Below are 26,417 nucleotides of genomic sequence, written 5' to 3' on the forward strand. Positions count from 1 at the left end.
CAAAAAAAACATAACAATATATTTGAAGTTGTTCATGATAACATGCACCAATTTCTTGATAGTGAGACCCTTGAAGAGAAATGAATCTGATAAACTTGTAACATTTGATAATTGATATATAAAATGATTCAATGAATTAATTTGGTTGAGTATAACAATAAGAGTATTGAATTGATGAGGTTGTTGGTATGCCCCATGCATGATGTTTGGTGCATAATAAATATAGTATAGGGTTTGAGACATGTATAATGAATTAGTAGATGGAGGGTTTGGTAAATAAAATAAAATAAAATAAAATAATATATATAATATTCAAGTTGGATTTGGGGACGGATACGGATTGTGGACCCTTATAACCATATCCAAAACTATAACCAAATAAAGTTCAAGGTTTTTCCCCATATCCATACCATACCCGAATTTTCATATCCAAATCTAATCCATTCAAGCGGCTATCCACGGTTTTCAGGTTTAACGATTAGAATTCCCATTCTTAGGAAAGTGTAGCATTCCGTGGCGTATTAGAGCTATCATTGAAGACATCAAATGACTGACCTCTTTTTTCGAGTCTATTTCTTAGAATCATATTTATAGGGAAGCTAATTTTGTTGCAGATGTCGTTACTTCTTTTGGGCATAATTTAGAGAATCTTCATATTTGGATGGGTTGTTCTCCCTCAGTTGCTTTTGATGCCTTGTTGTTTGACTTCAGGGTTCCCAGGGTTTTTCCCCTCTTAATGCTATTTTGCTTTCCTCAAAAAAAAAAAAAAAAAAAAAAAAAAGATAGTACCACTAAAGAAAAAGGAACATGGGAGGGTGGTTTTGTGAATATTTGGCAGATTGAGGCTAACGTGGTGGAAAAGAGAGAGACACACGGAACCCCAAAAGGGCTGTAAAAGGAATGACGTTGGCGAAGATCTTCTTTCGGCTTCTTCGTTTACGCTAGTGCTACAGAAGCCATCCCTCCCTCCCTCCCTCCCTCCCTCATCGTCCACCTTTCACGTTATCCGCAATTTCTCTCTCCCAATTCAGGTACTGTACCTTCAATCTATATCTCTCTCCTCCCTTTTAGATCTCAGTTATGGCTTTTCAGGGTTGGATCCAACATGGATTCTTAATTTTTTTAGATTGTCCTAAATCGTAACTTCCCTGATTTCATGTGATAAATTTTCATGTTATTTACTTTCAAATTAGTTGGGAAATGGGTCTTACTTGTATATGCATGAATTTTGTATTTATTTTTCACATTGCCCATTTGTTGGGTTGCTTAGAATTGATCAAAACAATGAATTTGACTAACACTTGCTTCATATGTATTGTTTTTGTTGTTGGGTAGGTGCTCATAGATAGGATTAGCTGACACGGAATCGAACTACTGCTATGGAGTTTCATTATTGCTTCTCTGGTTGCAAAATGAGAGTTTTGATATGCTGATTTAAAGGCAACAAGGTTTTTCCCTATTGGGATTTGAATTGGGATTGCAATCAATAAGTTTCCTTGCGAAGACGTTATCGGCTTAACGATTTTTTGGCTCTAGTCCGTTCAGTTAAGTTGGTACCGTCTTTGCATCATGCCATATTATATTCAGAGACTGTATAATGTTTGCAAATCATCATTTTCGCCGACTGGACCTGTGTCAGAAGAAGCCCTTGAAAGAGTTCGCCTCAAACTAGGTATGGAGAAGTGGTTCTTTAATATCCTGATATATCAATCCAAACATTTTTCTAGTTGTGCTTCTCTTCTGCTGCTTCTTATTGTGCTGTGCTAATTATATGCCATGCCTAGCTGGAATGTTTGAGACAGACAGCAATGCTTTTTAAAAGCGAATTGTTTGTTTTCAGCAAGAAATATTGATTTGAGAACCTCAAAGAAACAAATATGCCGGGTTTCCGGGACAGTTTTGCAGTTTCTATTCGACCGCCCAATTGAAGTGCTCCCCACTCAGTTATAAACTGGAAAGGAGTTGTTGCTGAGTTTAGCTAACTTGCTAATCTAAGAAACCGAAGACTACAAATCAGCAATACCCTTAAAACACATGAATCAGTAGCTAAACATCTAGAAAATGTAAAAAACCTGAGATTTGTAGTTCGTTAAACTAATCTAAAGTTCACACTCAGAAGCTAACGGGGAAAAAGATTGAAAGCACTTTAGAACATATATGCTGTGAACTTAATAAAAGATTTGATCTATAAGTTAGTTCGATTCCTCAAACCTGCTGCATATATTCCTTCCGCCTGACAGGGACAATACTATACATATGAACTCCTCAGAGTGACCTGGTTGCTCTCCTTGTGAAGTTCATTACATACTCCTAATTCCCAATAGAAAAAAGAACCTTATAACCATTTTTAAAATTATATTTAGAACCTAATCAAGCTAATCCTATAATGAGAACTCATTGAAGTAAATATATATACTTTAGGCAAGCTTTTCAAGTTTGCTATACTATCAGGGAACTTCTCTTTTTAGCACTATGTCAAGATGCTTCTGTTAACACATTCGTGGAGTTTAGTAGATTGGATCATCCTTTCCTCAGATATACCCATTCCTTGTTGACTTCGTGAGTTGATTTGCATTTTCTTATCGCTTGCAGTTGATTGATTTTCTTTGATTAGAATCTGAAATTGTTTTAACTTGATGTTGAATATATCTTCAAGAGGAACGTCTGATAGGTCAGTAATCTATGGTTAAATTATCTGGTATAAGGAATCCAGGTCTCTCATATAGCACATCCATATTTAACATATAATCATTATCACTAGTTCACTTCCTCTGGAACAATTTAAAGGTTTCTGATATTCCATGATTCTTTATGCAAATATATATATATATATATTTTTTTTTTAAATTTTAAAGAACATCCACAACTGTGACATGTCTATTCATTCCTTTGTTGAATGGAAATTTAGTCATAGGTTGCAGTAGATAACATAGTGAATTTCTTTTCGCATACAAGTGTAGTTGAAATCAAATGTATCCTTCAGTGAGAAATAGATTGCATGAGTAGTGGAAAACTATAATCAAACAAATTTGTTTACATATATCGGTTCCTCGATCCTTCAACAGTTTTGGTTTTGGGTGGATGCAGCAGATATCGTGTAGGGTTTTGGAGATGTGAGGTCGGGAAGGATGGTGGTGGTGGCTGGTTTTGGGTTTTACTTTTTGTTCAGTTTTTTAATTTTTAATTTTCTTTTTCTTTATGGTTTTGAAACTTTAAATTCTTTTGAAAATGTTGTTTTTCTATATAATCCACATGCACAGTGTCAGCCCATTAACAGATTTTAACGGAATCTAATGGTAAGGACAAAATTGATGATCAAGTCGACAGATGAAGGACGAAGGACGAAATTGATGAATTTGGAACATAAAAGGACCAAACTGATGAGTTGGCAAAACATAAAGGACCATTTGTTACCATGTTACCTCCCTTTTCTTTATGGTTTTTGAAACTTTAAATCCTTTTGAAAATGTTGTTTTTCTATATAATCCACATGGCACAGGGTCAGCCCATTAACAGATTTTAAGGGAATCCAATGGTAAGTATGAAATTGATGACCAAGTCGACATATGAAGGACCAAATTGATGAGTTTGGAACATAAAGGACCAAACTGATGACTTGAAAGAACATAAAGGCCCATTTGTTACCATGTTACCTCCCTCTATTTCTATGTATATGTTTCATTTCCTTGTGCCCTGCTAACTTGAAGCTGTAATTGGTTAGTTAATAAAATAGGATCTATGAGCTGCCAAACTGCCAAAATTGTTTGTTTGTTCGGGTTGATGCATGTATTTATGTGTGATCATATAGGTTCATGTTGCTATTCATTTTGAAACTTGCCCGTGTATTTGTTAAACTCCTTAATTGTACAGGTCTTATCTCAAATTTGTGTATCCTATATCATTGAGTTCATGCTTAATGGCCTGACCATAATCTGTATGATGTACTTCCACCCTTATCCTTATCTTAACATGTCCACTGTCCATGTTATATGAATGTTTTCAAGGTGGGATGCTCTTGCTACCAAGATGAAAACCTAATTAGTAATTTGTTGGAACACTATCAGCAATTTGTCTTCTTGCGAGTTTGATTGGTAATATGTAATTGTAACTAGGAATTTTTAACAACTTGATGCTCTTTTTTTAGCACTTTTGTCTGATTAGACGCAATGCGGAAAATTATGGCTCAAAAGTTATGTTTGGCTCTAGATTTGATCCAATTCCTCTCTAATGTACCAGAAATTTTGGGGTTATGTATGACTTTGGTGCTATATGCAAAGTCATATTTGACTTTGAATATAACTCTAGAATTAACAGTGGAACCCCCACTTTTGCAAGATACAGATAACTCTAAAACTGACTATTCCCTCTCTAATGTATAATATTTAAAAGTTAAAAGCCAAGTTTTACTCCGTATGCATTGATGATATTGTATCTTGTGTTAGGTTTTTCCAGCCCATGATAAGTTGTCCTAAGTCTATAAGGAATTATAGTTTTAGAGGATTAAATTGTTTTCCCAATTGGAGTTGTTTATCCAATTGGAGTTAGTTTCTCAATTGGAGTGGGATTTATAACTAGATTCCAATTAGGATTAATAATCCTTATTGAAGAAGACCTTTATTATGTCTATATAAAGGGGCTATTGTACTAGTTTTGAATTGAAGGGAGCAAAACAATAAATTGTATGCCACTCAAGGGATTAGAGTGAGAGAATATTGCAAAGTGTGTGTGAGAGAAAAGAAAAGAGATAGTGTATTTCTTGTTCTTATTCTTTCAGGTTTTTTTGTCAAGTCCTAGTTCTAGAGATTTGGCAAGATTATTGGTTGTACTCATTATTGATATAGTGAACGATTGTTGTTGCTGTCTCGTGGACGTAGGCACATATTGCCAAACCATGTAAATTCTTGGTGTTATTTATCTTGGTTATTTGTTTTTCGATTTCCGGAGTTTGTTCTATTTTTCCCATTTTTAAACACGATATTCTCAACATCTTGCACCACCTTATTTGGAGTAAAATATGACTTTAACTTTTAACTATTGCCTTTTTTAGATTGGAGATAGCCTTACGTCGTACATAAGTGGTGGTTTAAATACTTAAATGTATATTGCTCAACTTTTAGGCTTGAGTTCATCTTTGTGAGTTTCATATGCCGTCCTTGAGTTGGCTTTATGCCTCTGAAACATACTAAGTAGACCACTTCAAATGGAAAAATGATCTCAACTCTATTGTTTATTGTTTTCTAATAGATGTGGGACCAGTGGCCAGGCTTGTAATGTCCCCTGGCCTGAAGGCCTCACTTGACCAGTTTGTACTGATGTTGGACTTGGGCTGGCTGCCACAGTCCAACCTTATCATATTACTATAAATTTAAGAAAATTTTATGTATTGGAGCTGTCAATCACACTCCAAAAAAGTCATCCAGTTCTCATATTAAGATAAGTTAGTTTAATACAAACCATTTAAGTCTCAAACATGCCCTGCGTATGCAGCATTAAGGAAGTTGCAATAAGGAGAGAAAAGGTGGACTCTGGGGATTAAATGGTTGGTAGAAAGTGGAGTTTAATTACTATGTAAAAGGTTTTGTTGACATTTTTTACATTAAAATCGATGGGATTTTCTTAATAGCAGTGTAGATTGAGCATAGATTGAGTCATACAATGAAGCTCTGGGAGAGAGTCATTGAGCATAGATTGAGGCAAGAGACACGGGTTTCGGACAACCAATTCGGGTTCATGCCAGGGCGCTCAACCATGGAGGCAATCTATCTCTTACGAAGATTGATGGAAAGATATAGAGATGGGAAAAAGGATTTACACATGGTCTTTATAGATTTAGAAAAAGCGTATGATAGGGTCCCAAGAGACATTCTTTGGAGGATTTTAGAGAAGAAAGGAGTACGAGTAGCATATATCCAAGCTATAAAGGATATGTATGAAGGAGCAAAGACTGCCGTAAGAACTCATGAAGGACAAACCGAAAGCTTTCCCATAACTGTAGGATTACATCAAGGCTTATCCTTAAGTCCTTACCTTTTTGCGTTGGTAATGGATGAGTTAACAGGACATATTCAAGATGATATTCCTTGGTGTATGCTTTTCGCAGACGATATAGTGTTGATAGATGAAACTCAGGAAGGGGTAAATGCAAAGCTTAACCTTTGGAGAGAAGTGTTGGAATCTAAAGGTCTTCGCCTAAGCCGATCAAAGACAGAATATATGGAGTGCAAGTTCAGTGCAAATGGAGGCCAAAACGAGTTAGGGGTGAGGATCGGAGATCAAGAAATACCAAAGAGCGACCGTTTTCGTTACCTAGGATCTATCTTGCAAAAGAACGGAGAATTAGATGGAGATCTCAACCATAGAATACAAGCTGGATGGATGAAGTGGAAGAGTGCATCCGGCGTGTTGTGTGACCGCCGTATGCCACTGAAGCTCAAGGGAAAATTTTATAGGACGGCAATAAGGCCAGCGATGCTGTATGGCACAGAATGTTGGGCGGTGAAGCATCAACACATACACAAAATGGGTGTAGCGGAGATGAGGATGCTTCGTTGGATGTGTGGGCACACGAGAAAGGATAAGATTAAGAATGAGGATATCCGGGGTAAAGTAGGAGTAGCCGAAATTGAAGGCAAGATGAGAGAAAATCGGTTACGGTGGTTTGGACATGTGCAACGAAGGCCTACTGACGCTCCGATTAGAAGATGCGACTATGGGACAGAGGTTCAGGGCCGAAGGGGTAGAGGAAGACCTAGGAAAACTTTGGAAGAGACTCTAAGAAAAGACTTAGAGTACTTGGATCTAACGAAGGACATGACACAGGACCGAGCACAATGGCGTTCTAAGATTCATATAGCCGATCCCACTCAGTGACTTGGATTTTCCAAGTCTCCAATCGAGAAGTTTTCCTCACTCGGGAAATTAAGGGAACACTACCCCAACCTACATGCTCCACTCAGAAAGCTTCAACATACAAGCTTCAACAAAAGAAAATTCAAAGAACTTAGCGAAGAAGGTTTTGGTGTATTTAACACAATACGTTGAAATGAAGGAAAACTTATTTATTGATATCCCCGATAAGCTACAAATGTGTACATATACATGAGTCAAAATAAACAAACAAGAGGGAGCCTTCACAAGGGTTGCTTAGGAGAAGTCTCAGCAGTCGGTAGAGCCCCAGAAAGAGAAGGCACCGGAGGGGGATCATTCGGAACCTCAGTACTGGACAGAACCCTAGAAGGAGGAGGCATCAGAGGTTGATTATTTGGAGCTTCATTACGCGGTACAGCCCCAGAAGACGAAGGCAATAAATGCCTTTGGAACAAACCCACAAATCTCTGATGATCAAGTAAAACCTGACCATCAGTTTCCTTCATCTGGTCAAGCTTCCTCTTCATGTTTGTAGCATAGTCATGTGCGAGCCGGTGCAACTGTTTATTCTCATGCTTGAGCCCTCTAATCTCCTGTTTGAGACTCATCACCTCAGCCGCCAATGATTCAACTTGGCGGGTTCGAGCAAATAGGCGTTGGGCCATATTAGACACAGAACCTGCACACTGAACACTGAGAGCCAGCGAATCCTTAACAGCTAACTCATCAGACCGTTTGGAAAGTAGTCTGTTATCTTTGGGAGTGAGAAGGTTCCTGGCCACCACCGCAGCAGTCATATCATTCTTCATCACAGAATCCCCAACGGTAAGAGGACCAGTAGGGGAGACGAAGGATGGGCGCCATATGTTGTCTGGAGAAGGCGGGGCTGCCTCTTCAACAAGGTTCAAGTCAAAACGACGGTCGGAGGGGCCAGACATTTTCAAAGGTGTTGAAGAGAGAAGAGGTTGGACAAATCAAGATCTTAGAAGTGCAAGAATGGAGCTTCTACTGGTGGAGATTCAAGTGTGCTTTGGAACTTAATGCCAGCCCCTATAAAAATCTGCACTCGACGGATCTTCAGAAATCGAAGAGGCGCCTGCTCAGAAATCGAAGAGGCGTTTGCTTTCTCAAAAGCTGGGCTGCTTAGAGACCACGAGGGTTGATCTCAGAAATCGAAGAGGCGTTTGCTTTCTCAAAAGTTAGGCTGCTCAAAGACCACGAAGGCCGATCTCAGAAATCGAAGAGGCGCTCGCTTTCTCAAAAGCTGGGCTCCTCAGAGACCACGAGGGCCGATCTCAGAAATCGAAGAGGCACCTACTTTTCCAGCCTTGTCAGCACCTGTCACACGCACACTCAGCTTTGCGGAAATTATGGGCATTCTGTCGAAGACTTCTGAGGAAGTAGAAAACACATGAATCTTACTGTTGAATCACCCACTTCCCACACGCAACAATAGCTCATGGGTACCACAGATAACTTTGCCAAAGTTCTCTGCCAAAATTGAGCACGTAAAGCTTGCAGCTCCCACTACATCGCTCTGACCAAGAAAGGTAAAAGAATAGCAAAGAAACAGCACTAACAAAGTTTAGACCCATAAATTTTGAAGGTCTAGCTACCATATTATTACCCACAAGGGTAAAGGAACAGTACCACTGCTGGATAATTGGAAAGTCCCTGTGTGTCAACCTCTGTGCTTCGTGGCAAGGTAGACTAGCAAACATGCCCAACCTTTACTCACACTCGAGAAAACACTACCAATAAGATTGCTTGCTCCAAAATCGAAGAGGCACCGTCCTCCGAATCTCGAGAGCCAGACTCCCAACATGACTACTTTCTCAAAAATCGAAGAGAGGGTAAAGGAACAGTACCATTGCTGGATAATTCGAAAATCCCTGTGTGTCAACCTCTGTGCTTCGTGGCAAGGTAGACTAGCAAACATGCCCAACCTTTACTCACATTCGAGAAAACACTCCCAACAAGATTGCTTGCTCCAAAATCGAAGAGGCACTGCCCTCCGAATCTCGAGAGCCAGACTCCCAACATGATTACTTTCTCAAAAATCGAAGTGACACTGCTCCCCGAATCTCGAGAGCCAGACCCCCATCATGATTGCTTTCTTAAAAATCGAAGATGCATCGTTCTCCGAATCAATCGAAGAGACGCTCGCTTTCTCAAAAGCTGGGCTGCTCAGAGACCACGAGGGCCGATCTCAGAAATCGAAGAGGCACCTTCTTTTCTAGCCTTGTCAGCACCTGTCACACGCACACTCAGCTTTGCGGAAATTATGGGCATTCTGTCGAAGACTTCTCGAGAGCCAGATACGACAGACCACTTTTTCAAAGTGCTCTGACAGAGTTAAAACATGTGAAGCTGGCAGCTCCCACTACCGTGCTATGACCAAGCAGGGTAAAGGAATAGCATTACTACTTGTTGTTAGGGAGACTCCTATATATGTCGACCTCCATCCCCAACGGACAGGCAGACCTGCAAAAATGTTCAACCCTTCCTCATATCTGAGAGGGCACTCCCAACGAAGCCTTTCGAAATATTCAGCTTTCTTTCCCCCCGATAATACCTTTGCAAACAAGCTATACTAGAGCAAGAATATCTCATATCATCAGGGTTAAAAGCAAGAGTATCCCATATCATGCTTTTTCCCTGTCTTTTCCTTTGGCCTTGTTGTTACCTGCAAGACAAGGAGAAAGAGAGCAATCAGTCAGCACTTGGAATCAAGCTTCCAGCCAGGAACTGACTGCCTGGAACCCCTTACCTGATTACTTACCTGGCATTGCTCTCGAGTACTCATCTTCAACATCTTATGTTTCCAGGGAAGATACCGCATCTGCTTGAGGAACAGATAGGGCAAGTGCGAAGGATACAAGGAAGCATGTGGAGACAAGCGTAACAGCACACGTGCCGATACATCCATTACTCTGTCAAAAGCAAAAGTATCCCATATCAGTAGGGTCGAACGTACTCTAGATTTGATGGACTTGTTTTGACCCTCAAATTCTTCAGTCGGCTCTGGAGGAAACCAGAAAACCCTCCAGCTCAGTTCAAGAATAAGCCTGTGGAAAGTTACTTCTTCAAAAGCAAAAGTATCCCATATCATCTCTTCTCATCTTTCTTCTCTTTATCCTTCATGCTGCTGCAAGATAGGGAGAAGGTGAACAATCAGCCGGAGCTCTGATTGCTTACCTTGTCTGTCACCTCTTTCAGCAGATCCCCTAGCTCGGCGACTTGGGAGACTCCTACTACATGGTTTGTATCGCGCTTGACCAAGCCTGAAACTACAAGTAAGCTTCAAGTGAAATTGATACATTACCTTGTGCATCTCCACCAGTTAAAGATACCACCCCTGGATGGAGGAAGAGTACTTCCAGAGAAGATGCCACATCTACCTATGAGACAGATAAGGCAAGTCAAGACGATACCACACTCCGATACTTAGAAGTTTCGTGATTACGAGATCATTCTCTCACAATATTTCCTAATGTCATTTGTACTAAATCATTCACTTGTACTCACTAAAGGAGAGCTTGAACCTATGTACTTGTGTAAACCCTTCACAATTAATGAGAACTCTTCTATTCCGTGGACGTAGCCAATCTGGGTGAACCACGTACATCTTGTGTTTGCTTTCCTATCTCTATTCATTTATATACTTATCCACACTAATGACCGGAGCAATCTAGGGAAGATCACAAAAAGCGACCGTTTTTGCTGCCTAGGATCTATCTTGCAAGAGAACGGAGAATTAGATGGAGATCTCAACCATAGAATACGACCTGGATGGATGAAGTGTAAGAGTGCATCCGGCGTGTTATGTGACCGTCGTAGGTCACTGAAGCTCAAGGGAAAATTTTATAGGACGACAATAAGGCCAACGATGTTGTATGGCACAGAATGTTGGACGGTGAAGCATCAACACGTACACAAAATGGGTGTAGCGGAGATGAGGATGCTTCGTGGGATGTGTGGGCACACGAGAAAGGATAAGATTGGGCATGAGGATATCCGAGGTAAAGTAGGAGTAGCCGAAATTGAAGGAAAGATGAGAGAAAATCGGTTCCGGTGATTTGGACATGGGCAAAGAAGGCCGACTGACGCTCCGGTTCGAAGATGTGACTACGGGACAGAGGTTCAGGGCCGAAGGGGTAGAGGAAGACCTAGGAAAACTTTGGAAGAGACTCTAAGAAAAGACTTAGAGTACTTGGATCGAACGGAAGACATGACACAAAACCGAGCGCAATGGCGTTCTAGGATTCATATAGCCGACCCCACTTAGTGGGAAAAGGCTTTGTTGTTGTTGTTGTTGTTGTAGTGTAGATAAATAATTATTGATGATTAATTTTAAATTAAAATGTGATAGGTCGGGTATGGTCTGATTTTATGTACATAGCACATTCCCTCCTTTGTCAGGGGTTGGGCTTGACCTTGACCCTCTGTAAAATGTGTTGGCCTTCCCCTTCCAAAAGGTGATGACGCTTATTGGCCATCAGCGGCCCCAACTCATTTAACCAGCCCACTGAGGCATTAAAATTTTTATGCCTACGTGGAAATCTTGAGCCATTAGTACCACAAAATCTCTTTTATAAGTTATATGTTTCCCTGGTGATGAAGGGTTACCTTTTACTAGAGATAACTGCTTTGATTACTATAAGAGCTGAAGACATATTTTAACTAGTATTGGATATTTTTAGACACCTAAGTAGTTTATTCCTTAGGTTCATCTTTGATACTGTCTCAAGCTTCTTCACAAGTTGGAAAGGTTTCTGCACGAGCCTTAAATGAGTCTAGTGTAACCATGGCTTAGGAATCTCATATGGCAAGCTTGTCATAAACTACCTTTTTGTCATGTTATAGAACCGTATTTCTGAGGCACCTCATTTTTCTTTCTAACCGCACAGAGTAGTGTGAAATCTTATTGTGAACCCCTCATTCATTCTATTTTTTCAATTTTTAACCCTGTATGATGTTTTTATTTCAGAGAAAATTAAGCCTGCAGATGTAGGTCTTGAACAGGAGGCACAAGTGGTGCGTAATTGGTCAGGTGCTATGCCTGAGCGTAATGGGAATCAGCAGTCACTGCCACCAATCAAATACCTGCATTTGCATGAGTGTGATAGCTTTTCTGTGAGTACACGACTGCAAGTCATCATTTATTGATTATAAATTGTTTGGGTTCCGTTTCGATTGTGAGATTTCAAATTTAGAAATTGTAGTTCATTTAGAGTTAAACTTCATGAGAACAATTATAACGAATGCATAAAAGTTTGTATTTCTGTGAGATGAAATAGGTATGCATGGATTTCAAATGATTTATTGTTTACAATTCATAATTTTATGTTAATTTTAGTTGTTTCAAATACTTTGCACTTAGTATTGTACATTCTCCTAACAAAAACAAGCTTTTTTGTTTGTATTTTTAAGGAAAAATAAGCTTATTATTAACTGCAAGTCCATTTTTATAAATCTCTTCAACCAACGTTAGAGTTTTAAGATAATGTCATAAGTCCAGCACAGTCGGTGTTCACATAGAAATTTAGAATTGGAAATCCAAGTATCAAAAGAAAATAGACTACGAAACTGATTTACTGGTATTGAATAATTGCTTATACTTTTGGCAGATAGGAATTTTTTGCATGCCGCCTTCCTCTATCATACCCCTTCATAATCATCCTGGAATGACTGTGTTGAGCAAGCTTATATATGGTACAATACGTGTTAATTCATATGACTGGGTTGATTTTCCTGGCCCTGCGGATCCATCAGAAGGTGTGATTTCCACAGTATTTCTCATCTACTGTACAATGTTAGTTAATGTACTGTTTCCTTTACCTAATACCTCATTTTCATGCTTTCAAAAACTAAACAGCATCCTGTTTGTGAATGTTTATATCTAGCCTGTTGTATGCTTCCACATTTGGGTATTCTTTTAACTGTTTTTGTTGTTTGATTGTGCGGGGATCAGTTGTATTCATGTCTTGATACTAATATATAGACATATGAATCATGATGAGTATACTTAAGATCCTAATTATTTGAACATAAATATACAAATAAACATGCCATGGAAACAAGCAGCTGAGAAGACAGCTTGTAAACACCAGCAGCTTGCAGTTTTTCTTTGTTGCTTAGATTTGAATGACTACTATATGTAGTTTTAGTAAGAGTGTCGTTACAAGAAACTGGTTGTTTGTGCCTCTGATCTCTTCCGTCGATAACTATGGGATTTTTTTATCTTTTAATTTCCCACTAATCTGGTATTTGATTTTCGCCAACTAGCCAAACTGTTTCTGTATGGCATAGAGCCTAGAGGATCTTAGAGGAGATTAGAGGAGAGGCAAGGAGTCTTTATTTATGTTAGATTATCCATATTTTATCCTTATTATTCTTTAGGTAGTAAAAGAGGGACACAAAATGTTTCATTTTGCAAGTTCAGGAGATTACACATTCCCCCCAGCTTGATATTGACCTAGTCTCAGCATGCAGATAACGATGGACTCATCGTAATGTATACTATCTGTAACCTAGACATGTCACAGTTTGCATTAAGAGGGGTTGGAAAACACGTGCAGGCGGTCCATTTTTTCGTTATGATGAAATGACTCCAAAGTTTGGCGATTTTATTTCCTTTAGTTAGCTTTGACTGTTTCAAATGCTATTACAGAAAGGTATGAATGAGTTTGCTGATTTACTTTCTCTTCCCTATTTCAACATCTGTGTTTCAAAGTTTGGGAATGTTCAAATTGATTCCTTTGTGATTGTGAGTTAGGGGGATGTGTCATATTGTTAACTGGGGAGATATGACTTGTCAGCTTGGTTTTGGATGATAATGTTTGTTTTTAATTTTTTTTAGGCTTTAATTGTTTAGAATAACTCCGCCTATGTCTTACATGGCCGGTCCCAAGCCCGGATAAAGGAGGAGGGGGAGGGCGTCAGGTAGTCGACAGCCGGCACTCCATGATCACGTCGAATCCTTATGAAAATGAATCCAGAACAAAATCGCGCTAAAGCTAGGGCGTCACCCGTAAGTGGCGCGCTGTGTGGCCTGAGCACAGTGATAAGTGAGCAAGGGTCGCTGTATCTCTATCGGCACCCGGATGCAGTGTTAAATGAGCAAGGGGGCCATAGAAACTTCTTTTCGAACGACTCCACTCAAAGTTGTTTGGGAGCATATGCTCCTATCAACTTTACCCGGGACACACAAAAGAAGTACTTTGATCCTATTAGACGGGGGAGGGTGAAGAAGCTAGGACAGAAGGGTAGAGTTCAAGAGAGCAAAATGCGTTTAGGAACGTGGAATATAGGAACCTTAACGGGAAAATCTATGGAAGTAGTGGAAGTTATGGTGAGGAGAAGGATAAATATTATGTGCCTACAAGAAACTAAGTGGGTTGGTAGTAAGGCAAAGGATCTAGAAAACTCAGGGTTTAAACTTTGGTATTCGGGCACAAATAGAACGAGAAACGGTGTTGGCATCATCGTGGACAAGACCTTGGTACAAGATGTTGTAGATGTCAAGAGGGTAGGAGATAGAATCATGGCAATCAAGATTGTAATAGGACAAGAACTTATCAATGTGATTAGTGCGTACGCACCTCAAGTAGGGTTGGATACGAGTTCGAAGGAGAAATTTTGGGAAGATCTTGGAGACTTGGTGCAAGGAATTGCTCAGACGGAGAAGTTATTTATAGGAGGAGACTTAAATGGACACGTGGGCAGGGAGACAGGCAACTATGGAGGTTTTCATGGTGGTCATGGTTTTGGGGAGAGAAACGAGAATGGGGAAGCTATTTTGGATTTTGCAATGGCATATGATCTCTTCTTAGCCAACACCTTCTTTAAGAAGAGAGAAGAACATGTGATCACCTACAAGAGTGGGTCGTCAAAAACACAAATAGATTTTCTTCTAATGAGGAAAAGGGATCGTATAACTTGTAAGGATTGCAAAGTTATACCAGGAGAGAGCGTGGCTAATCAACATCGCTTGTTGGTGATGGATGTACATATCAAAAGAGTAAGACAAAAGAACAAGACTTGGAAGTGCCCAAGGACTAGATGGTGGAATCTAAAAGAAGAAAAACAAGTCATTTTCAAAGAGAAGGTAATCACCCAATATGTGTGGGATAAAGAGGGGGAAGCTAGCCAAATGTGGGATTCCATGGCTAGTTGTATCCGAAAAGTAGCAAAAGAGGTATTAGGAGAGTCCAAGGGCTTTGCCCCACACCAAAAGGAATCTTGGTGGTGGAATGAGGAGGTACAAACAAAGGTGAAGGCTAAGAAGGAATGTTGTAAAGCCTTATACAAGGAGAGGACCGATGAAAATGGTGAAAGGTATAGAAAAGCGAAGCAAGAGGCGAAGAAAGCTGTCAGAGAAGCTAAGTTAGCGGCTTACGACGATATGTATAAACGACTAGATACCAAAGAAGGAGAGTTGGATATCTATAAACTATCTAGAGCAAGGGAAAAGAAGACAAGGGACCTAAACCAAGTGAGGTGCATCAAGGATGAGGATGGAAAGGTTCTTGCTACAGAGAACGCGGTTAAAGACAGATGGAGAGGTTATTTTCATAATCTTTTCAATGAAGGACATGAAATGAGTGCTTCTTTAGGGGAGTTGAGTAACTCAGAAGAGTGTAGAAACTACTCTTTTTATCGTCGAATCCGGAAGGAAGAAGTGGTTGTAGCTTTGAAGAAGATGAAGCATAAAAAAGCAATAGGCCCAGACAATATACCAATCGAAGTGTGGAAACTTTTGGGAGAGACAGGTATAACATGGCTCACTGACCTTTTCAATAGGATTTTGAAAACGAAGAAGATGCCAAATGAGTGGCGAACGAGCACTTTGGTGCCTATCTACAAGAATAAGGGCGACGTACAAAATTGCATGAACTATAGGGGTATTAAGCTAATGAGTCATACAATGAAGCTCTGGGAGAGAGTCATTGAGCATAGATTGAGGCAAGAGACACGGGTTTCGGACAACCAATTCGGGTTCATGCCAGGGCGCTCAACCATGGAGGCAATCTATCTCTTACGAAGATTGATGGAAAGATATAGAGATGGGAAAAAGGATTTACACATGGTCTTTATAGATTTGGAAAAAGCGTATGATAGGGTCCCATGAGACATTCTTTGGAGGATTTTAGAGAAGAAAGGAGTACGAGTAGCATATATCCAAGCTATAAAGGATATGTATGAAGGAGCAAAGACTGCCGTAAGAACTCATGAAGGACAAACCGAAAGCTTTCCCATAACTGTAGGATTACATCAAGGCTCATCCTTAAGTCCTTACCTTTTTGCGTTGGTAATGGATGAGTTAACAGGACATATTCAAGATGATATTCCTTGGTCTATGCTTTTCGCAGACGATATAGTGTTGATAGATGAAACTCAGGAAGGGGTAAATGCAAAGCTTAACCTTTGGAGAGAAGTGTTGGAATCTAAAGGTCTTCGCCTAAGCCGATCAAAGACAGAATATATGGAGTGCAAGTTCAGTGCAAATGGAGGCCAAAACGAGTTAGGGGTGAGGATCGGAGATCAAGAAATACCAAAGAGCGACCGTTTTCGTTACCTAGGATCTATCTTGCAAAAGAACGGAGAATTAGATGGAGATCTCAACCACAGAATACAAGCTGGATGGATGAAGTGGAAGAGTGCATCCGGCGTGTTGTGTGACCGCCGTATGCCACTGAAGCTCAAGGGAAAATTTTATAGGACGGCAATAAGGCCGGCGATGCTGTATGGCACAGAATGTTGGGCGGTGAAACATCAACACGTACACAAAATGGGTGTAGCGGAGATGAGGATGCTTCGTTGGATGTGTGGGCACACGAGAAAGGATAAGATTAGGAATGAGGATATCCGGGGTAAAGTAGGAGTAGCCGAAATTGAAGGAAAGATGAGAGAAAATCGGTTACGGTGGTTTGGACATGTGCAAAGAAGGCCTACTGACGCTCCGATTAGAAGATGCGACTATGGGACAGAGGTTCAGGGCCGAAGGGGTAGAGGAAGACCTAGGAAAACTTTGGAAGAGACTCTAAGAAAAGACTTAGAGTACTTGGATCTAACGAAGGACATGACTCAGGATCGAGCACAATGGCGTTCTAAGATTCATATAGCCGATCCCACTCAGTGACTTGGATTTTCCAAGTCTCCAACCGAGAAGTTTTCCTCACTCGGGAAATTAAGGGAACACTACCCCAACCTACATGCTCCACTCAGAAAGCTTCAACATACAAGCTTCAACAAAAGAAAATTCAAAGAACTTAGCGAAGAAGGCTTTGGTGTATTTAACACAATACGTTGAAATGAAGGAAAGCTTATTTATTGATATCCCCGATAAGCTACAAATATGTACATATACATGAGTCAAAATAAACACACAAGAGGGAGCCTTCACAAAGGTTGCTTAGGAGAAGTCTCAGCAGTCGGTAGAGCCCCAGAAAGAGAAGGCACCGGAGGGGGATCATTTGGAGCCTCAGTACTGGACAGAACCCTGGAAGGAGGAGGCATCAGAGGTTGATCATTCGGAGCTTCATTACGTGGTACAGCCCCAGAAGACGAAGGCAATAAATGCCTTTGGAACAAACCCACAAATCTCTGATGATCAAGTAAAACCTGACCATCAGTTTCCTTCATCTGGTCAAGCTTCCTCTTCATGTTTGTAGCATAGTCATGTGCGAGCCGGTGCAACTGTTTATTCTCATGCTTGAGCCCTCTAATCTCCTGTTTGAGACTCATCACTTCAGCCGCCAATGATTCAACTTGGCGGGTTCGAGCAAATAGGCGTTGGGCCATATTAGACACAGAACCTGCACACTGAACAGTGAGAGCCAGCGAATCCTTAACAGCTAACTCATCAGACCGTTTGGAAAGTAGTCTGTTATCTTTGGGAGTGAGAAGGTTCCTGGCCACCACCGCAGCGGTCATATCATTCTTCATCACGGAATCCCCAACGGTAAGAGGACCAGTAGGGGAGACGAAGGATGGGCGCCATATGTTGTCTGGAGAAGGCGGGGCTGCCTCTTCAACAAGGTTCAAGTCAAAACGACGGTCGGAGGGGCCAGACATTTTCAAAGGTGTTGAAGAGAGAAGAGGTCGGACAAATCAAGATCTTAGAAGTGCAAGAATGAAGCTTCTACTAGTGGAGATTCAAGTGTGCTTTGGAACTTAATGCCAGCCCCTATAAAAATCTGCACTCGACGGAGCTTCAGAAATCGAAGAGGCGCCTGCTCAGAAATCGAAGAGGCGTTTGCTTTCTCAAAAGCTGGGCTGCTTAGAGATCACGAGGGTTGATCTCAGAAATCGAAGAGGCGTTTGCTTTCTCAAAAGTTGGGCTGCTCAAAGACCACGAAGGCCGATCTCAGAAATCGACGAGCCGCTCGCTTTCTCAAAAGCTGGGCTCCCCAGAGACCACGAGGGCCGATCTCAGAAATCGAAGAGGCACCTACTTTTCCAGCCTTGTCAACACCTGTCACACGCACACTCAGCTTTGCGGAAATTATGGGCATTCTGTCGAAGACTTCTGGGGAAGTAGAAAACACATGAATCTTACTGTTCAATCACCCACTTCCCACACGCAACAATAGCTCATGGGTACCACAGATAACTTTGCCAAAGTTCTCTGCCAAAGTTGAGCACGTGAAGCTTGCAGCTCCCACTACATCGCTCTGACCAAGAAGGGTAAAAGAATAGCAAAAAAACAGCACTAACAAAGTTTAGACCCATAAATTTTGAAGGTCTAGCTACCATATTATTACCCACAAGGGTAAAGGAACAGTACCACTGCTGGATAATTGGAAAGTCCCTATGTGTCAACCTCTGTGCTTCGTGGCAAGGTAGACTAGCAAACATGTCCAACCTTTACTCACATTCGAGAAAACACTCCCAATAAGATTGCTTGCTCCAAAATCGAAGAGGCACCGTCCTCCGAATCTCGAGAGCCAGACTCCCAACATGACTACTTTCTTAAAAATCGAAGAGAGGGTAAAGGAACAGTACCATTGCTGGATAATTGGAAAGTCCCTGTGTGTCAACCTCTGTGCTTCGTGGCAAGGTAGACTAGCAAACATGTCCAACCTTTACTCACATTCGAGAAAACACTCCCAACAAGATTGCTTGCTCCAAAATCGAAGAGGCACCGCCCTCCGAATCTCGAGAGCCAGACTCCCAACATGATTACTTTCTCAAAAATCGAAGAGACACTGCTCTCCGAATCTTCGAGAGCCAGACCCCCAGCATGATTGCTTTCTCAAAAATCGATGAGGCATCGTTCTCCGAATCAATCGAAAAGGTGCTCGCTTTCTCAAAAGCTGGGCTGCTCAGAGACCACGAGGGCCGATCTCAGAAATCGAAGATTCACCTACTATTCTAGCCTTGTCAGCACCTGTCACACGCACACTCAGCTTTGCAGAAATTATGGGCATTCTGTCGAAGACTTCTGGTGAAGTAGAAAGCACATGAATCTTACTGTTCAATCACCCACTTCCCACACGCAACAATAGCTCATGGGTACCACAGATAACTTTGCCAAAGTTCTCTGCCAAAGTTGAGCACGTGAAGCTTGCAGCTCCCACTACATCGCTCTGACCAAGAAAGGTAAAAGAATAGCAAAGAAACAGCACTAACAAAGTTTAGACACATAAATTTTGAAGGTCTAGCTACCATATTATTACCCACAAGGGTAAAGGAACAGTACCATTGCTGGATAATTGGAAAGTTCCTGTGTGTCAACCTCTGTGCTTCGTGGCAAGGTAGACTAGCAAACATGCCCAACCTTTACTCACATTCGAGAAAACACTCCCAACAAGATTACTTGCTCCAAAATCGAAGAGGCATCGTCCTTCGAATCTCGAGAGCCAGACTCCCAACATGACTACTTTCTCAAAAGCGAAGAGAGGGTAAAGGAACAGTACCATTGCTAGATAATTGGAAAGTCCCTGTGTGTCAACCTTTGTGCTTCGGGGCAAGGTAGACTAGCAAACATGCCCAACCTTTACTCACATTCGAGACAACACTCCCAACAGGATTGCTTGCTCCAAAATCGAAGAGGCACCGCCCTCCGAATCTCGAGAGCCAGACTCCCAACATGATTACTTCCTCAAAAATCGAAGAGACACTGCTCTCCGAATCTCGAGAGCCAGACCCCCAGCATGATTGCTTTCTCAAAAATCGAAGAGGCATCGTTCTCCGAATCTCGAGAGCCAGATACCACAGACCACTTTTTCAAAGTGCTCTGACAGAGTTAAAACATGTGAAACTGGCAGCTCCCACTACCGTGCTATGACCAAGCAGGGTAAATGAATAACATTACTACTTGTTGTTAGGGAGATTCCTATATATGTCGACCTCCATCCCCAACGGACAGGCAGACCTGCAAAAATGCTCAACCCTTCATCATATCTGAGAGGGCACTCCGAACGAAGCCTTTCGAAATATTCAGCTTTCTTTCCCCCCGATAATACCTCTGCAAACAAGCTATACTAGAGCAAGAATATCTCATATCATCAGGGTTAAAAGCAAGAGTATCCCATATCATGCTTTTTCCCTGTCTTTTCCTTTGGCCTTGTTTTTACCTGCAAGACAAGGAGAAAGAGAGCAATCAGTCAGCACTTGGAATCAAGCTTCCAGCCAGGAACTGACTGCCTGGAACCCCTTACCTGATTACTTACCTGGCATTGCTCTCGAGTACTCATCTTCAACATCTTATGTTTCCAGGGAAGATTCCGCATCTGCTTGAGGAACAGATAGGGCAAGTGCGAAGGATACAAGGAAGCATGTGGAGACAAGCGTAACAGCACATGTGCCGATACATCCATTACTCTGTCAAAAGCAAAAGTATCCCATATCAGCAGGGTGGAACGTACTCTAGATTTGATGGACTTGTTTTGACCCTCAAATTCTTCAGTCGGCCTTATACTCTGGAGGAAACCAGAAAACCCTCCAGCTCAGTTCAAGAATAAGCCTGTGGAAAGTTACTTCTTCAAAAGCAAAAGTATCTCATATCATCTCTTCTCATTTTTCTTCTCTTTATCCTTCATGCTGCTGCAAGATGGGGAGAAGGTGAACAATCAGTCGGAGCTCTGATTGCTTACCTTGTCTGTCACCTCTTTCAGCAGACCCCCTAGCTCGGCGACTTGGGGGACTCCTACTACATGGTTTGTATCGCGCTTGACCAAGCTTGAAACTACAAGTAAGCTTCAAGTGAAATTGATACATTACCTTGTGCATCTCCACCAGTTAAAGATACCACCCCTGGATGGAGGAAGAGTACTTCCAGAGAAGATGCCACATCTACCTATGAGACAGATAAGGCAAGTCAAGGCGACACCACACTCCGATACTTAGAAGTTTCGTGATTACGAGATCATTCTCCCACAATATTTCCTAATGTCATTTGTACTAAATCATTCACTTGTACTCATTAAAGGAGAGCTTGAACCCATGTACTTGTGTAAACCCTTCACAATTAATGAGAACTCTTCTATTCCGTGGACGTAGCCAATCTGGGTGAACCACGTACATCTTGTGTTTGCTTTCCTATCTCTATCCATTTATATACTTATCCACACTAATGACCGGAGCAATCTAGCGAAGATCACAAAAAGCGACCGTTTTCGCTACCTAGGATCTATCTTGCAAGAGAACGGAGAATTAGATGGAGATCTCAACCATAGAATACGAGCTGGATGGATGAAGTGTAAGAGTGCATCCGGCGTGTTGTGTGACCGTCGTAGGCCACTGAAGCTCAAGGGAAAATTTTATAGGACGGTAATAAGGCCAGCGATGTTGTATGGCACAGAATGTTGGGCGGTGAAGCATCAACACGTACACAAAATGGGTGTAGCGGAGATGAGGATGCTTTGTGGGATGTGTGGGCACACGAGAAAGGATAAGATAGGGAATGAGGATATCCGAGGTAAAGTAGGAGTAGCCGAAATTGTAGGAAAGATGAGAGAAAATCGGCTCCGGTGATTTGGACATGTGCAAAGAAGGCCGACTGACGCTCCGGTTCGAAGATGTGACTACGGGACAGAGGTTCAGGGCCGAAGGGGTAGAGGAAGACCTAGGAAAACTTTGGAAGAGACTCTAAGAAAAGACTTAGAGTACTTAGATCTAACGGAGGACATGACACAAAACCGAGCGCAATGGCGTTCTAGGATTCATATAGCCGACCCCACTTAGTGGGAAAAGGCTTTGTTGTTGTTGTTGTTGTTGTTTAATTGTTTAGAATACAGATCTCACCTAAGAAATGTTGAAGGATGAATGACATGGTTAGTTCCTGATCTATTCATATTTGGAAAATTATCCCTTACGGTGTTTGATTAAATTCTTCTGTAATTTACATAGATATTGTATTTTCTCTGTCATTTATGCAAACATAAAATACTTTCAAAGATTTAAACCCTTAAGATTAAGGTAAGGGCCCGTTTGATCAGTTCATTTTTAGTTTAGTTCCATTTTCTTGCTAGAGATACAGAGAAAGTAGATGGAAGGACAGAGGAACCAAGAATGTGGAGAGTGTGGTGGGAGGGAGGGGGGAGAAATGCACATGGGATGGCATACAAAGAGAAAACCAAAAACTAAAAAGTGAAAACCTGTATAAAATTGTTTTCAGTTTTTAGTTTTTAGTTTTTATGTTCTACGCCATTACACGTCCATTTTTTCCACATCCTTCCCACCACCCTTTAACTATCCTTATTCATCCCTCTTTTCTTCCTTGTGTTTCTCTTTATTTCTAACCAATAAGTGAACTACGAAGTAAAAATGAAATGGTTATCAAAAGGTCCCAAAAACTGGAAATTTTGAATGTAACTTTTGAAATAAGAAATTACTAGATGGGTTTATTGTTTCATCCCTATTGGCCAATGTCGTATGCCTGTCAGGAGGATGGGATTTAAGAGGTTATTGCTTAATGCGTTTAGAGATTTTTACATGAGATGACGAGGCTCGCGTGAAGTCTTTTTAATTTTTTTTGTTTTTCATTTCAATCTTTCTATCATATTTTGAAAGTCTGGGGGTACCACCCAACCCTAGGTACAACTGTTAGCTTACATTGTGGGAAGCTGGTTATTATGATTTCATTAATTTTTCTAAATTCTTTTAACTAAAAACTGTGAGTTTTTGCAGCAAGACCTGCAAAGCTGGTCAAAGATACTGACATGACCGCGCCTTGTCCGCCAACAGTTCTTTATCCGACAACAGGAGGCAATATCCATAGTTTTAGAGCTATAACTCCCTGCGCCATATTTGACATCCTAGCTCCGCCTTACTCGTCCGAAGATGGACGACACTGCAGTTATTACCGGAAGTCCTCAAGAAAAGATCTGCCTGGTAATGAAATTCGCTACCTTGTTGAGATGATAGAGTTTCTGGTGTGAGTTCAGGATATCTGGTAACAGGCAAGTACATTTTTGTCGAGGTTGCTGATATTGATATGTATTTTTTGTTTGTTGTTTGCAATGAAGGCGATCTTGAGCTTGATGGAGTTAAAGAGCCTCAAGTGACTTGGTTAGAAGAGTTTCAACCTCCCGAAAACTTTGTGATTCGCCGAGGGCTGTACAAGGGCCCTGTCATTAGAACGTGAGAATTCTTGTTTATACATTTCTGGCAAATTTGCTTCTTTTTTGTCAAGATAGGAACCATTGCGGGGTACAAGAGTGGCAATAATTTTGGGTTCTGTAAGTTGCGCATTTGACTTGTACATAATAAATACACCCTTGTAGTCCGATTCACTGACTTCCCATTGAACTAGAAGAGTTGTTGGCTTCTGTGGGCGGTCCTCTTTGAATCATTCTTTGGCTTAATTCTTTGCCCAGTGAGGCTAGAGCGGCTTGATTTTCATTGGTATCAAATTCATCATTCGCAAAATTCCAACCTAATGCTCTTTATAAATGGAGAAATTTTACTAGTCTCCTAAGTAAGGAGAAATTTCACTAGTCTCCTTTATATAATATTAGACAACTGTTATTAACGTTCTAAAAATTTCATTACCTCAAGAATACAAAAGTTGCGTTGTGCGAGCACAAAAGTTGCATTGTGTGGGGAAGGTCAAAAGCTTTGAATCAAAATCGATGAGAATTGAATGGTGCTTATGGGAGATAGCAAAGATCAGTCAACATCATGAATGTTTTATGATATTTGGCTTATCATGAACAACTCCAAAAAAAATTGTTATATTTTTTATGATTGGACGTGGATATTTAATAACGACATTAGTATCCACTAAATTATAGTGCACCAATTGAACAAATATATTTTTTGTATTGACAAAGATGAATAAAACCGTTAATGATGAGGAATCCGTCACCCAATGGGTATAATCCCCAATGGTTAATTTGCGGTTATGAATTTAGTTAATTTTCGTGGTTATTGATAGATATAATATTTCTGTCCCCAATTCAAACTGTGGCCATCCCTACTCCTAAGCGACTATTATACTATATTATTTTCTAAGAAATGAAAAATTGACATCAAAGTCAGAGACAAAAAATTATAAACAGATAAGGTCCCATATGATCTTGAAACTAGTGTTGGTTAATGATTATTTGCAAAGTTTACCTTTATAGTCACAAGATCAGTCAACTGATTCACGTGTGGAGCGAGTTACAGTTTACCTAGACAATTTGAAAGCTACTAAAATATTGTTCAAACACAAGCTGTGGCACCCACTAATCCCACACCAGTTGTTCAAAGTGTGGCACCAAGGAAAACAAGGAAATCTGCAATACCTAAAATGTCTGCTATATCAGATGACTACTTGGTGTACTTGCAGGAAGTTGAATATGATATAGGTGGTGATGATGATTCCAATGCATAAAGCAGCAATGGAAAGTTCACAGGCTACTCTTTGGCAAGCTGCAATGGAAGTTGAATTCAAGTCAATGGCTTAAAATAAGGTTGGGACTTGGGTGGAATCTACTGCAAATGGGTTGTAAATAGGTGTTTAAAACAAAACGAGATTCACAAGGTAAAGTTGAGAGGTTTGGTAGAAAAAATCCGCTGTCTTCAATTTTGATGAACTTGTACTTATAAAACAATTAGCACCTTTGATCCAAGACCAACGCTTTACGCGCCCACAAGGTGGGGGGTTTGGCCAATGGATCTCCGATGCCTAAGTCAATGCTTCTGAAAAGATTGGATGTTTAGGGCTTGTATGCGTAACAAAAACTTACCAAAATTTGGTGGAGATGAAGGTATTTATAAGAGGAAAGGCCGGCCATAAGGCTAGGGTATGTTCTACACATGGCTGCATCTGATTGGCTAAGGTGTGTCATCAGTTGGATGAATGAGGAAAGAATATTCCCGAGATATTAATTAGGAGATAATATCTTGGGATAATGATGGAAGTATCCATAGTTTATTGTGATAGGGATTGCTTACTTCATGGAGTTGATCTTCAATTGAGAATGTATTAAAGACAGGATTTAGTAATTAATCATATTTTTAATGCTTTTGACTTTTCCACGTCACGAGCAGGGGAGCCTTAAGTAGTAGTAGTCAACTGCTTGGATCTTCAAGAATGTTGATTGCGCGTGAAAGTATTTGAGAGCATGCTAATTTAATGAGCGCAATCTTGTCTTTCTTGAAAAAAAGTCCAAGTCACCCATATCTAGGGTTTTCAGCCATCTCTCACAGGTTTCAAGCATTTTCCGGCAGAATTGGACCCTGACAAAGGTATAATATTACTCACCTTCTCATGATCTTCATTTTGGTGTAATTTGAACCATTTTGGTGTTTAATGAAATTTCTGGCGAGTTGTGGCCACCAGCAACCACGTGCGGCGACGCATGGGCTGAGAAACCACTCGGCCCTTCTTGGGTACATTCGATACTCTGATTCCATTTTTGGCATCCGTTTGATGAAGTTCCGTAATTTGAGCTTAGTCCTGTTAAGGTCCGCCACTTGACGTTTGTAGTAAACAAAGATCTAACTGTTGAATCATCACCAATTTTTAGTATGTTATTGCATTTATTATTTGAGGGTCGTATAAACTTACGAATTGGAAATCTGACGTACGAATTTTTCGAATTGAATTACAAAGGGTTGTTGACTTTTTCATTGACCATGTTGATCGAGGGTTGACTTTTGATCAAAAATCCCGAATTGTTCTTAAGTAATATAATTAGCATTTTAAAGATCCAATGAGATTAGTGGGCCTACCTTGGTTAGTGGGCCATCCTAGAGGATGTGTATCTCGATTTACGTGCGAGTGGCACTTTATCGGAATATACGTGTGTATCGAACTTCTAGATGACAAGAATAATAATGTGCAATGAGAATGAAGTGATTAGTTGAGGACCATATTAGAATTATTTCGTAAAACTTGTACGTCAATGTGATTAGGTATTTGTTTGTCACGTTGAATCGATAGTGTGCGTGTTTACAATTATGGTTCATGTCGAATTAATGTATTAGCTATGATGTGTGATGATGTGATTGCACCATGTAGCAGTCTGGTACATGGATGGTTCTGCCTAGTTAATCTGCATTGGGGGACCATACTCATTCTAAGGGTGACTCCGTCTGGTTAATCCATATTG

The 26,417-nt window shown here is 40.7% G+C and overlaps 1 protein-coding gene across 1 annotated transcript; it reads left to right on the top strand.

Moving 5' to 3' along the window:
* Positions 1-735: 735 nt before the first annotated feature.
* On the top strand, positions 736-23,745 carry LOC103444075 (plant cysteine oxidase 4). Its single transcript, XM_008382983.4, has 6 exons — positions 736-1,031; positions 1,336-1,672; positions 11,858-12,003; positions 12,498-12,645; positions 23,005-23,208; positions 23,343-23,745. The coding sequence occupies exons 2-6, from the start codon at positions 1,570-1,572 to the stop codon at positions 23,459-23,461; spliced, it is 720 nt and encodes a 239-aa protein (XP_008381205.1). The 5' UTR covers positions 736-1,031; positions 1,336-1,569; the 3' UTR covers positions 23,462-23,745.
* The last annotated feature ends 2,672 nt before the right edge of the window (positions 23,746-26,417 follow it).

The sequence above is a fragment of the Malus domestica genome, chromosome 09 (genome assembly GCF_042453785.1).
Source record: "Malus domestica chromosome 09, GDT2T_hap1".
NCBI classification, from domain to species: domain Eukaryota; kingdom Viridiplantae; phylum Streptophyta; class Magnoliopsida; order Rosales; family Rosaceae; genus Malus; species Malus domestica.